This window comes from Vigna umbellata, chromosome 10 (genome assembly GCF_029865625.1).
Source record: "Vigna umbellata cultivar VRB3 chromosome 10, Vumbellata_1.0, whole genome shotgun sequence".
Classification (NCBI taxonomy): domain Eukaryota; kingdom Viridiplantae; phylum Streptophyta; class Magnoliopsida; order Fabales; family Fabaceae; genus Vigna; species Vigna umbellata.
This window is the reverse complement of record NC_142174.1, coordinates 10,200,529-10,214,481: the sequence shown is the minus strand read 5'-3', so window position 1 is coordinate 10,214,481 and position 13,953 is coordinate 10,200,529. Positions and strand designations below refer to the sequence as shown.

Genomic DNA, 13,953 nt, shown 5'->3' with positions numbered 1-13,953 from the left:
AAGTTTTAGAACATGTTAAAACCTAAGCATGCTAGTATCCTTTTTCTTTCTCACTCGCACACGCAAAGATTTGTTGAGGTGGTCCCTCTCTTTGGGTTCTCCTTCATCTTTAACTTTAGGTCTTCTCTGACTCTGAGGGACACTGCTGAGAGTCTTTGGTGAGTATTTGTAGCTTCAATTTGTGGAACTTTCTATTCGTCTGATTGCTTCGGTGTTGATAACTGACTTCTAGGAGCGCTTAATTTGTCAATTTTTGTTTTCCTCGTTTTATCAATTATGGCTTTTTCAATTTCTCAGATTCGTTCTCTTATCATATAACGCTTTACAAAATTGAGAATTGGAAAAAGGGTGTTTTACTATTTGGACAGGTTTGAATCCAGTGCAGGGTTCACACGTTAGGTCTTAGCACAATTGTTTGAGTGTTATTACTTACAATACTTTTGTTTTACTAATTTAATTTTAGTCTATCTTTGAAGTGTTGTCTTATCGAACGCTTTTATTTTCTCTTCTTGTCTTTTTCTTTGCTGTACAAATCAATTGAACAAATGCAACTTCTCATGGTTTATCTTTTTTACAGTTACACCAATTAGTTTGCAGTAAGTTTGCAGTATGTGTGAAATCGGTTGATGGTTTGTGTGTACGTTTTGTGCTTGTAATTTGATGGATGCTGGATTAACTTCTTTCACCCCTGTTATTGTTACACAGTATCTTGGGCTGATCTGAAAACACTATTGGTTTGTTCAGAAACACTGACCAGTTCAGCTTCACCTGGAAACTCTGTTGAGTTGAATTCAGTTTCCAGTGGTAAGTTATTTTCAGGCCTGGGGTAAGCAACTTACCAACATGGGAACACAACCCCGGCAAACATTTCGAGAGGAGGAGGAGGAGGAGCTGCCATGCCGTGGAACTATCTCAGGTCAATCAATGTCAACTAGCAGAAGTGTTGGGTCACCATCCAGCCGGAGTGAGCAGACAATGGCAACACCAGCTAGTGATAACACCTTTCTGAGGTTAAATAATCTTGACATACATGGTGATGACGCTGGATCACAGGGTGCAGTTGCGTGAGTTCCCATTGCCCTTTGAGCTTGTAGAAATGTATAATTATGTGATGTGCTGTGGAGCAGATGCCATTTCGTTTGAAGTTTGTGAGTTTTGACATTTCTCATGAATGTACCATTTCAAATAAACATGGATTTGGATAATTTTTCAGCAAACAATTTTTAAATACTTATGAAGACAAACATCGTAAAAGTCAGATTGGAAAAGGAAAATAGTTAAAACAATCACTCATTTGTTAGATAGTCATGAAATATCTTTTTAATCCGCGTGAGGGATAAGAGTGGGAAAAATGTTGTCAAATTTTCCATTTGTTTGCAATCTTAAATGAAAAATTAGATGGTTTTCTTTTATGCCCTAATAATTTCATCTGCTTCTTGTATTTTTCATTTTTCTTGTATGCCCTAAATCCATTCTCATGTGATTTTTTTTTCTGTCTGTATCTATGGCCCATCTAAAGACTTGTCTTCCTTTACAATTGCATTTTGAAGAACAAACCCTGTATGAGCTCAAGGCTTTTGCAGTGGTCTTTTTAGATGTATAAATGTGAGGAAATGTTATGCATAAAGTTCTTGATTCTTGATGCATGTCGTGTCTGATTGTGTAGTTTTACTTTTGTGACACTCAATTGTCATCTTTTTTTTTTGTTAGTTGTTGCCACATACGACATCCTGTATAGTCATCCAAAATTGATTGAGGATTTCTGTTGTTGATGCAATATAGTGTGTATTGTTGTATTGTGATCCTACATTTCATAGTTTTTTTTTCTTTTTCTTTTTTTAATTTTCCATTGCCTATGTCTCCTGGTATGATGGGTTTTTGTTTTGTCTTATCCTGAGTAGACAGTGAAATAATCGTAGGTTTGTTTAGAGTCATATAAAGGAATATAAAAGTGTATTTATACTTAACTTGGGGCTTTTTGGGCAGTTGGTAATGTTAACACTTTATCCACTAAATACTTTTTGAATTATGTATGCATGAAGTCGTATCTATTACTTGCTCGTGCCTGTGGTCTCAGAATACCATTATATACTGTTATTCTTACCTATTGTGTCCTCTTAACCAGTAGCAAGAAGAAAAAGAGGGGCCAACGCACTGTTGGTGGTGACAAGAGTGGAAGAGGTCTCCGCCAATTTAGTATGAAAGGTCTTTAACCTAATCCCATATGACATTTTCTCTTTAATGAAAAGGTATTTTGACCTTTTCTAGTTTATAGCTTTGGCCTTTCAAAGATGCATATAACAAGCTGTGCAGACTATGATAAGTGTTTGGTTTAATTTATTTTGTAAAAATAACTGCTTTTTACCGGGTTTTTCAGAGAACTTTTTTAATATAAATGATTCCCCACCCCCGTTCCCTCTTCGGAAATAATCTCTTTCCAAAGATACATTAACTCGATCTGCATTTGTGGTATTTTAGTTCATTGTGTTCCTTAGCTTGTCATATTTTTTTAGGACATGGTGATTGTATATTTCCTTACTGGTTTTGTTTCTCATTGATTGGCTGTTCAGTCTGTGAGAAGGTAGAAAGCAAGGGGAGAACAACTTACAATGAGGTCAGCTAGTTACTCTAAGTCAGTTTGTGCTAAACTGGAATTAAATTTTGGATTCAGTTTTATATGCCATATGCACGTATAATGAATGCTTACCATAGCTTCTGCATTTTTGCAATTAATTTCTTAATATATTTTTGTCAATGCATTTGCACTACCATGTTTATGTTTCTAGTTCTAATGTTTTGTACCCAATTTAAATTGTATGCATTGAAAAATTGAATGTTGGTTTGTAAAGGACTTTTATCCAGCATAACCATGATCTATATGAGTCGTAGCCTTTGGCTTCTTAGATGTCTATATGATGTTATTGAGAATTCTTCAAGAACTACTGTCTGTTTATATGGTGTTTCAATGTCACATTTGTAATTCATCGTGTCTCAAATTTTGGTTTGAATTCCTCAAATGAACATATTCTTTATTTTTATAAATTTGATGTGGATTGTGCTTGTATTCAGGTAGCTGATGAACTTGTAGCTGAATTTGCTGATCCAAGCAATGGTGCTTCAACTCCTGATCAGGTTTTTTCTTTTGTATAAATTCTTTCAGACTGAGTGTAAAGATAAATATTATGAACTTGATGTTTTCGGGTTAACATTTGACAGCAACAATATGACGAGAAAAACATCCGTCGGAGGGTGTATGATGCTTTGAATGTTCTAATGGCAATGGATATTATTTCTAAGGATAAAAAGGAAATACAATGGAAGGGTCTTCCTCGCACAAGTCTAAGCGATATTGAAGATCTAAAGGTTTGTAAACTATATTCAGTTGTTTTATTTTTGGTACATGATTTACGGTGATGCTCTCTGTTATTCTAAATAATACAAAAAAAAAATTAGAATTTTAACTCATAATCCATTCAACAGAATGAACGTCTTGGGCTAAGGAATAGAATTGAAAAGAAAGCATCCTATTTGCAAGAACTGGAGGATCAAGTAAGGACCGCTATCAATAGTGGATTTAGTCTGGGTTTGAACTCCTGTGCCTAGTTTACTTTTTGAAATTTGCAACTGTTTTGTAAGAAGGCCCTATGGATTTTTGTCCATAATGATTATTTCTGTTTGCTAACTTTTGTATTAATTTATGAAGTACATAGGTCTCCAGAAACTTATAGAACGAAATGAGCAATTATATAGCTCCGGGAATGCTCCCAATGGAGGTGTATCTTTACCCTTCATTCTGGTGCAGGTATGCTATGATGTTCTGTCATTTGGTTATTTTGTCCACTAGAAATTGTTTGTAATTTTTCCCCTTTGGATCTTATATTTGTTAGATAATGCCTATGCTTATATCTCCTTGGTCTTAAGTCTGATATACCTGGTCACCGTTCACTTAATATGTTGGCTTAATGCCTAAAGTTTAAATTACAAGTGATCTATCAGATGAGACCTCAGTTCTGCTTTTTGGGTAAATTAAGTAGAATATTTTTTTTTCACCATTGTTATGAACATTTGTTAGACTTTGTCATTTGAAAATAAATGTAGTTGCTAGGGTTATTAATAATATTTATTCCATTTTTCGCTTTTCTCAGGTTAAGTTAGTCACTTTTTCTGCTCTAGGCTTATGGATATCTATACAAGATTTACAAGTGACTACGAAGGTTTAGGAAGATCCAGCTCACCCTTAAGCAAGAAAATAACTAACTAAAGAAATATATGTAGAGCACCCAATTGCAAACTGCAATGATTTGTTGGATAACTAACTTCTAGTTTATGGTGGTTTTGTGAAACTAATTTGAGCCTATGAACTTCCTTTCAGCACTTTTTAACTTGTAAGTTTCAAGGAAAAACTTAATATAATATTTTCGTTTTGTTTAAGCTTGTGGATAAGTACTCAATTAAGTTGTTTACTCAAACATGTTATTAATTAATGTTATTCGGGATTGTAGACACGCCCCCACGCAACTGTTGAAGTAGAAATATCAGAAGATATGCAGCTTGTGCATTTTGATTTCAATAGGTAAGAAGGCTTTTATTACACGACTTTTTTTTCTCTTCGAGTAATGTCATCATGTCATCTTACCCCATTTGCTGTCCTGAATGCGATCCTAATTCTCTTGTATTATACATTCAATCATACGTGCATACTATTGTGGACAAACACAGGCAGCATTGGGAAATCCATGTCATTTATTTATTTATAAATCCATGAGTCATTTCTGTATCATCTCTGTTATAACTTTCTATAATTCAAAATATTCGTTTATGTATGCTTACTTTCTATTTGCTCATTCTTTCTCTATAGCACTCCCTTTGAGCTGCATGATGATAACTATGTTCTCAAGGCAATGAAATTTTGTGAGAGATCTCAGAATGACAACAAACCAGACAATCCTCCAGATGGCGGGGAAGGTTCTAGTATGTCTAGTTTGTATCATGCACAGATTCCTAGTTCAGTTTCAAACCCTCCTGCGAGACCTCCTTCATCTCCACCACTCCCTGGAATATTGAAGGCAAGAGTTAAGAACGAGCATTGATCTGCAATTTTGAACTGCATTGCCTTATTTAAGCATGTTTGTATATTTTGTAAAGTAATTTGTCGTTAATTAGTTGTCCTTTATAATAATTTATTAGTACAGCCAATTCACTCAGTAGGTTAGAAGCGAACTGATCTGCTTGAGTCTATATTCTTCTGAGATGATCTTGGCAAATTCTTTCCTAACCATATCCGTTATTTACTACCTTAGACCTTAACTTATTTTCCCCATATTTTTTTTTTATTTGCCCTCTTGTACTTATAATAGAAGAATTGGTTTGTACTAGTCCATAGCGATCATGGAATGCAATACATCAGCCCAGGATTAAGTTTGGAATACTCAGATTTTGTGTAAATTATCCCTTCATATGTCAATCTTGATATTTTGGCGAATGCATTGTATGATATTTTGGTCTGTGTTACTTGCGTCACCTTCATGCACTGTTATTTGTATTCCGAGAAAAATGCCGTAATACATATTGATCATGCAAAAATCTATTCTTTCGCGCTCTTTGGCCATGAATCGATTCCCTTGCATGCTCAAAACTCCCAGTCACTCCGTTCTTACCTCACCAACACATCTCACGGTTGAAATGTGATTATACTGAATTTGTCAAACTCTTTCATTTTCTCAAATTGTTCCACGATCACTTTGATGGCGGAAATGCACATAATTCTAACATTATGGAGTTCAAAATATCCCACATTTTCCATAAAAAAAATTATTATGCAAATAAATTTGCCAATTTGGAGATTGATAGAAGACATGAGTTTCAATAGTTTGAATTTCTTCATGGTATCATTAGAACTTGTTTACAAATTTATATTTTCGTTTGGCTAAATTTTAAGAGAGTTTGTTTTGTATTTTCCTAAAGATGGGATGACAAATGAGAGTTAAAATATGACATGTTAATCTAGATAAGATTATATAATTCAAAGTATGTCTAACATAAATTTTATAAAATAAAATAAAAATTGTATATTATATACGTCTAATTGTTATATTGTTACGAATGTTATGTTATTGTAAATATTTTCCTAAATTGGTTTATCATCACAACAATAGAGTAATAAATGAGATAATACTCTTTATATTCAAGTTTTGTTTTTGTTATTCTATTTTAATAAGAAATTTTAATATATATATATATTACTATTTTATATATTTAATGTGTAATCTATGATTTAAATAAAAAAATATTAAGAAAGCAATATAGACTGGATATCTATGTAAAAAAAAACAGAAGCAAATAATTTTACGGAGTGGAATACTAATATTTTTATCTAAGTGCTTATTTTTCTCCGCCATTTTTCTTTTTACTTATATTGTTACATACATAACAAAATAATAATTTTGAAATTCAAAACTGAGATTTTAAAATGTAATCAAGTTAAAAATAGGAACATAAATTATAAACATCAAAATATGAAGAATTCCATCATATATTATTATACATTAAGAACTAGTAGTGTACACAAATTTGTAGTAGAGTGACAGTTTTTCTACACTACTTTCTTTTTCTTTTGTTGTTACTGACATGATAGAATAAAAGTTGAGATTCAACATGTAATCAAAAGGAAAAATAGAAACATGTGTATAACAAAGGAAATCACACTTATATAGATGCATCACATTCATTCAGAGAAACTGAGTGGACAAATTCTCGAGGGCTAAATAGAAACATGTGTCCCAGCAAAGCTTGTTAGTAGCAATCCTCCTCAAGTTTGATGGATGAATTCCCCCTACCGGTGTTTTGCTTTCCGCTTTCATTACCAAAAATCATTCTGCTTCAGTACACCTCACTACCAGTGCAGCTGCGGTCATAATAAAAGTATATGGCTGAATCACTTCGAAAGAAAAAGTTTGGAATCCTCTGATCAAGATAAGAGATAAGAATATGGCCGCTGCAGAGTGCAGACTATTCAAGTAAAACGTATATCTGCCACCAACAATGATATTTCCTTCACCAGAGGACTCAGATCAACAAAGGTTGCCTTGTACCTTTCCTTCATTGGACATAAAATCTTAAAAAAATTATTCCTCTTCACAGCTCCTTCTTCAAAGTGAGAACAATCAGAACATGCATTGGCAAAGGAGAGAGACGTTCGACAACAGAAGATTAAGCTAGATTTGACAAATCCATCCCAGTACCATGGCCATGTATTGATGGCAGGAGCCAGTGAAGGAAACCCACATTGGTTTCTCCTTTGGATCTACTTGTTGAGTACTCAACTAACATGTTCCACAGGTCCCCAACTGTCCATCTCTGTGACAAAATCCAATGAGCAACCTGCCACAACATCAATCAAAGTACCTAGTGAGAAATTGTCAAAGACAAGTCCAAATTGAGTGGGAATCCTCGTGGTAGTTGGATAGATGAAGATAATTGACTCGTGGACAGCATCACCACTAATTACAATGAAATGAGTTAGGAACGAAGCAATGAAGATAATGGGATATGCATATTTGTCAAACAAACAGTGAACCAGATGAAACTTCAATTAATGCAAATCTTCAAATCTAGGCCTAGGTCAGTCAATCCAGATCACATCAGAAGTGCTGAATGCAAATATCATTGAGGGGGGTTGGGGGGAGGGGGTGTTGTTGAATCTATATTTAAACGTGAAATAAGGAAGACAGATGACACATTTCAATGCAGATGCTTATCAGGAAGCCATCTACCGTAGAATCGATGGTGTTACCACAAAAGGAAGACCAAATTACCTCATCTAGGCTCTGTAATGCCTCCAAGCCAAATGTGTAGTATGCTATGAAAGGTCTTACAGCCTGTTAGGAAAGAACCAAGACAAAATTGGTTTTCAAGCATATAATTCACAGGTAAACAGAATTACAGAGTATGATTTATCCGCCACACGTTTGACCTAATTCCTCACCAGCTCATCTTAATCATCAAATCCTCACTACACAAAACCATCAATAGTTTGAGTAATCCACACAAAACAAGCTTCCATGCCCAACCACCCTTTTGTCTGTCTGCATTTCATGCTCCTTTTCCTTTTCTTTTGAGAAATAAGTTTAAAACTATTTATGAAATGGCGATAGAAAATATCAGACTGTATCCTAAAATATCTATATTATCCTCTAGGATTGGCTTCTGTCATCATCTCTGGGATTTGCTACAATATTTCCTTATGTTATTATATAGCTTTAGTTTCCTCATTATATCTTAAGATTTATTGTATTTCCTTATTTCATGATTTGTTTCCCTTATTAGCTGATTCTGATCACTGGAAATAAGGGCTAGTGTTCTAGGCTTTCTGAACATATCAAACCCGATAATACATTGTTAAATTGATTACATTGTAATACATCTCAATTAATATCAATACAGTTTTTCATTCTTTTCAATTTTTCTCCAGCCTACCAAGCCTTAAATCACATAGTTTCATGTATCAACAAATAGTTAGCATAATTAATCACAACCTTATTTTGTTGAGTCAATTTCCAATAACTCATTTTCATTAACCTTTTGTCAATATGATGATTTTTGTGATCCTTCAGCTATCAAAATTTCAATACTTCAATCGCATTGATCATTTAAAAAAGAGAAAGAAATCAAATACAGAAACTAGTTAAATCAAACATGAGGTGTATGGCCACAACTTTTACAACAAGAACGTATAAACAAATTTACCACACAAAAGGACCAAAACAGTAGTATATAACAGAGCATGGATAACTAGGGGTAGAAGAATTTCTAAATGCCCACCTTACCCTAGCAAATATTTCAACTCTTACTGAAAAATAACAGGGAAAATAAGTAGTTTAACGTAATGAATTCAGAACACTCACAGTGAAGGCTAAAAATATAAAATTACCTGAGAAGCTGCAAGCCACTGAATTATGGTCTTTACTTCAGGATCTCCTCCAAAGGCGCCACATCCCCAGTTTCCAGTTGCAACCCCAATGTTATCAACCTGATCCATGCACTGGTAATCGTTTTGAGAATTTGTAGTTTTGTGATTTGAAATTTTTCCATCACTTGTTTCCATAGATGTTGAGGTGGCAGCATCAAACTGTGAAAAAAAAGTGTTCAAAAAAGATAATTGAACAAAGACCAAAGGAGATAGATGGCAGATATGGATACTTGAATCCTAATAAATAAATAAATGTTCTTGACCTAAATCCACTAATACAGTATCATTGTTTGCAGGAAAAAAACATCGGAAAAGACCAACCAGTGAAGATGAACATCCATTCTCTTGCAATTTTTTCTGATATAGTTGATATTCACATTGGTACAGAAAACCACAGAATGCTTTATTGATCTCACTGCAAAAATGAACATGTTCAGTTTAGATTTTATTTTACTTAAGTACTTTGAACAGAGTTAAATACTTAAAGGGTAAATTATTACTAAGTCAGGAATAATTATCCCAGTAACTCCTTTATCAAAATCTCTTCATTTTGGGGCATAAAACTGAGCTAACATAAAGAAAAAGTTTTTTTCATGAAGAAACAAATATTATGGATACTACAATAGCTACTCTGTGTAGTAAAACATGCACTTTGTTCAAAAGGAATGAGAAAAAGAAACTAAAGGCAACTCTCGAAAGTATTTCCACCTTGCACGGAATGCATGCATGTAAAACACACCTTTTATAAACAATTGCAAATTTCAAAGTGCAAATATCAAACATATGAATTTAAGATTATAAATTTGATTTTCGTATATTCCAATAGTCCATAAGTAACTGTGATTTTGCATCCATAAATGCAGTAGCCCCATAAACCAATACTAACAGACCGGAGGAGAAAATTCGTCCTGTACTGTCTCATCCCTGGGCTACATAATGCATCGATTGCAACAATCCTGGTTTTCCTTCTTCCAAGAGCGTCTACTTCCCTTTCATCCACATAATCACCAGAAAATCGAAATGATGATGCATACCTAAAGAATAAGGAAATAATATCACCATTAGAATATGGAGAAAGCACCCACTAATTATAAGTGAGTAAAGTATACAGCTGAAAAACTTTAATTGACATCATATCAAAATAAGTATTTTTTTTTTTAAATTTAGTGCACCCTATCATATGCATATTGTATATTATACATAATAACAAATTAAAAGTAAAATGAACAAATATCCACGTTCTTGCTATGATATAAACTCTAGTAAAAAAAATGTGTCATACGCAAGTGTGCAAACAAACAAGGAGAAGAAAAAATAAACACAGAATTTAAATCTTTCAAGCTACAGCAAACTATTGGCCAACATTGACAGAGAATGACAACAACACGAAAAAATTCACCATGCAAAGCATAAGAATCAATAAACATGTTTTTTTTCCTCCATACTCAAATAGAAATTGAAAAAATTTTCCCATCAATTTTTTTAAGTAAATAAACCTAGTAGTAGACATTAACAATAACAATATCTTATACAAGTTCATATCCATTAAGTAGCACTAACCCTGTATAACTTGAGAACCTTTCCACACCAACAATTTCTATAGCCTCGTTATCTTCCATGGCTGGCAAGAAAAGGATCCCAGCAATCAATTCTGGACTGACCATAAAACGGATTTCCTCCTATATCATACATTTACAACCAAATTTATCAAACATCAGTAGAACAATTGTTCATGTGACAAAAGAAAATATCTCAACAATCTAAAATATGAAGGAAGGTGATAAATACAATATGTACACAAAGGCTGCACGAATGTACTTATACCAAGAACTAAGGTGGAAATAAAAACATATTGTACCTGTACACACCCCCTACCAAGAGCTCCTCCCCCAAGATATTTATTTGCAAAATCGACTTCAACAGCTTCACTTGATTGATCTTCTATGAGCCCTGAATTGTGAACCTATTGAAAATGCCAAAGGATTACCTATTACAAAACCAAATGGATAATTTAAAAATAAATACTAAAATATATTCATTTTTAAAAGTTTCAAATAAATTTCCTTCAATTACCTCAAATCTGCATAGAGGTACAGTAGAAGTGCTCCAAAAGTTGGCATCTGGGCAAGAAATGTGAGTATAATCATTTTTTAAGTGAAGTGTTTTTCGCTCAAATGAGACAGTACCCATAGGCATTTTAGAACTTATCCTTTGAAAATAGTGAATGATGCACCAAATCTTATTTTCCTGTTTTTGACTGTAATCTTCATACAGACTCCTGAAAACATACAAATTATAATAACGGCGTATGAAATAAGAAAATAACTCTTTCATACAGAATAGACCAATATCAATTCTTGCTCTCTCACTCTTTCATACTCCCACAGGCACTCTCACACACAAGCACGCATCTAAGATACATCAAGTGCCACAGCATGTTGACACCACTGGGATATCTAAATTAAGACTAAAACAAGCAACTGAATAGGTTGGTACGAATACTTGGGAGGTAAAAAAACATAAATATATATGGCTAAAGTTTCTTACGCAAACAATTCATCAAAGTTGATCATAGGAAGATGATTCACATATCTGTCTTTGACTGGGAATAGACAAAAGAATGAGCAGCCAAGAAGGGCAGCAATCAACTCCTGAAAAGCAAGAAATTGGTAATATGTTACACAATCATCTTCGTCAATCATGCATCATACAATAAGATCGCATGGCAGTAGAGATTGGTAATGTTAACCATCCCCGGTATGCATGCACGCATACCACAATCAAGTATCACACAATAAATTGGCATGCCAGGAGAAGCAACTTTAGTCATGCAAGCAAAAGCTGTGACAGCGTTGACCGCCTCAAATCAATGGCAATAACAATATCAGTAGCAGTAAAGTGTTACCTGGCTAAGGAAGATTATCCCCCGTTGCTGCGAATCCAATAAGCGAAGAGCAATTGTTCTGCGCATAGAATTACGAGGGTTTTGATAATGTGTTTCCAACAAAGAGGGCAATCTCAAGAGCAGATTGCCCAATACCGGAACCACCTCCTGAAACCACTTCCTAGATTCCTCTCGGGACATAACCTGAAACAAATCCATGAATGTACTCAATTGAAATGATGAAATTGAAAGGTGAGGAAGAAAAGCAGCGTTACCTCGTCGAAGAAGAGTTCGTATCCAAGCAAAGTGGAAGGGGACAAGGGTTGGGAAGAGAGAGAAAGAGCTTTTCTGAGGTCAGAAATAGCCTGGAACAAAAGGTGGCCCGAGTCAACTCGGCCGCCTCCAAGTTCTCTGAGCGTTTCCACCGCTTGGGATGGCCAAAACAGAGAAGAAGAACGCATGAGAAGTGGTAGATACGGCAGAATCGATTGCAACTCTTCACTTTCTTCCATTCTCTGCTCTCTGCGCCGACGCCAGAAGCAAGCCACTGCCGCTGCCCTCTGCTCCGACACACGCCGGCCACGGCTTTCTTCTCCGCTGCAGAAAACGAAGCCCTCAACTTGCAAGGAACTGACACAGTCAACCGGAGATGCACCTCACCGACGGTCAGAGCTTCAAGGAAATGTGGTTGCAGTTTGGGGACGAAGATTAAACTGTTAAAAGATTAGGGTTAAATTAAAGTCAAAAATGTAAAAGTGTCATCCATAAATGTAAAAGGTTCATCTATGGTAGATAGGGTGCAGGAAGAAAAAAGATACCGTGGTGCAGAAAGCAATACGCATGTTTAAATTCTGAATTAACACTCTACTCCAATAAATAAATGTATTGATTATTTTTCATTTTTACCAAACTATTTTAGCCAATTTTGACTTTCGACAAATCAATTTTTTTTCTTTCAATTTTATTTTTTATATATTTCATTTTTTTTTAAATGTTGTGAAGTTTATTCTTTTATTATAATTTTCGTTCAAAGCCCCCAAGTGTGATTAATGTTCAAAATTAGGTCACGAAGTTGTTGGATTGGAGGAGTGTTTATTTTTCCGTACAGTTAACCTTTTATATATTTTAAAATCCGTCAAAAACATAAAAAAAGTTTAATCATTCTTAATAATTTCAAATAAGTTTTTTTTAATTGAGTCTTTGTGTTCTTTAAAAATACTTCAATTATTATCATTAAATTAGGCTAATTATGACAATGAGGTGACATACTCATATTTTAAACCAGGTGACAAATTATTATTATTATATATATATATATATATATATATATATATATATATGAATTTGATATGAATTTTTTGTGTTTTTAAAATTAGAAAATTGGAAAAAGTTACAAAATTATTTACAAGAATTAGTGATTTAGTTGTTAGATTCATTCACATAAACAAAATCAAATCTCTTTCAAACAATTATGTTACCACTTTCAAGTGGTCACAAGTTTTTTCATATTGGAAGAGTGATGTTCTAATAATCATTTATCTCATGTAGGAAAAGAGATTATGTAATAGAATGATTAATCTTGTGTAGTTTAGAAGACTTAATTTTTCCACCACTACAAATATATGATTTGTCATAATTTGATATCAATATACATATCCGAATGATCAAGTTTAAGATTTATCTATATGTATGTATTTGATTTACTTGAAAGTAAATTGTGTAATACATCATTTGCATTATTTGATACTTTCATAATATTATAATTTAACCTTTTATGTTTTCTTTATGTGATGTTTGTTTATTTCTTTTTGAAATAATGATCTGATTAGTGCGAGCAAAGGTGGTAATACAATGAAATAAGTTTTAGGTGACAAGAGTTGTAACTATATTTTAGGATAATTAATTTTTTTATTGTTTTGAAGAAATATTTTGTAAACGTGTAGATAAAATTTTAGATTAGAGTTGTGTATATAAAAACTTGATTTATAATTATATTTTTGATAACTTTACGGATGTTTTTATATAATTTTTTTTAATTGTTTCATTTTATTGATTATATAATATTTTATTAATAATGTTTTAAACTATTTAAATGAATTGA

The 13,953-nt window shown here is 33.5% G+C and overlaps 2 protein-coding genes across 4 annotated transcripts; one reads left to right on the top strand and one right to left on the bottom strand.

Annotated features, from left to right (window-relative positions):
• Window positions 1-10: 10 nt before the first annotated feature.
• On the top strand, window positions 11-5,507 carry DPB (Transcription factor DP). 3 transcript variants are annotated; one of them, XM_047292175.2, is made up of 10 exons: window positions 11-158; window positions 706-1,064; window positions 2,129-2,205; window positions 2,571-2,614; window positions 3,070-3,132; window positions 3,217-3,363; window positions 3,481-3,549; window positions 3,704-3,802; window positions 4,503-4,573; window positions 4,859-5,507. In XM_047292175.2, exons 2-10 carry the CDS (start codon window positions 844-846, stop codon window positions 5,088-5,090), a joined length of 1,023 nt encoding a protein of 340 aa, XP_047148131.2. In that variant the 5' UTR covers window positions 11-158; window positions 706-843; the 3' UTR covers window positions 5,091-5,507. The 3 variants fall into 3 exon arrangements, with proteins under 3 accessions (XP_047148131.2, XP_047148130.2, XP_087956265.1); XM_047292174.2 differs by having other exon boundaries at window positions 12-158; window positions 2,126-2,205; XM_088100139.1 differs by having other exon boundaries at window positions 56-158; window positions 745-1,064; window positions 2,126-2,205.
• A 1,009-nt stretch (window positions 5,508-6,516) lies between these two features.
• LOC124820481 (poly(ADP-ribose) glycohydrolase 1-like) lies at window positions 6,517-12,643 on the bottom strand. The gene is made up of 11 exons (XM_047292184.2): window positions 12,128-12,643; window positions 11,874-12,056; window positions 11,516-11,619; window positions 11,042-11,246; window positions 10,827-10,931; window positions 10,529-10,647; window positions 9,859-10,002; window positions 9,290-9,383; window positions 8,930-9,127; window positions 7,815-7,877; window positions 6,517-7,380 (listed from the first exon to the last, which is right to left on the bottom strand). Exons 1-11 carry the CDS (start codon window positions 12,362-12,364, stop codon window positions 7,210-7,212), a joined length of 1,623 nt encoding a protein of 540 aa, XP_047148140.2. The 5' UTR covers window positions 12,365-12,643; the 3' UTR covers window positions 6,517-7,209.
• Between the last annotated feature and the right edge of the window lie 1,310 nt (window positions 12,644-13,953).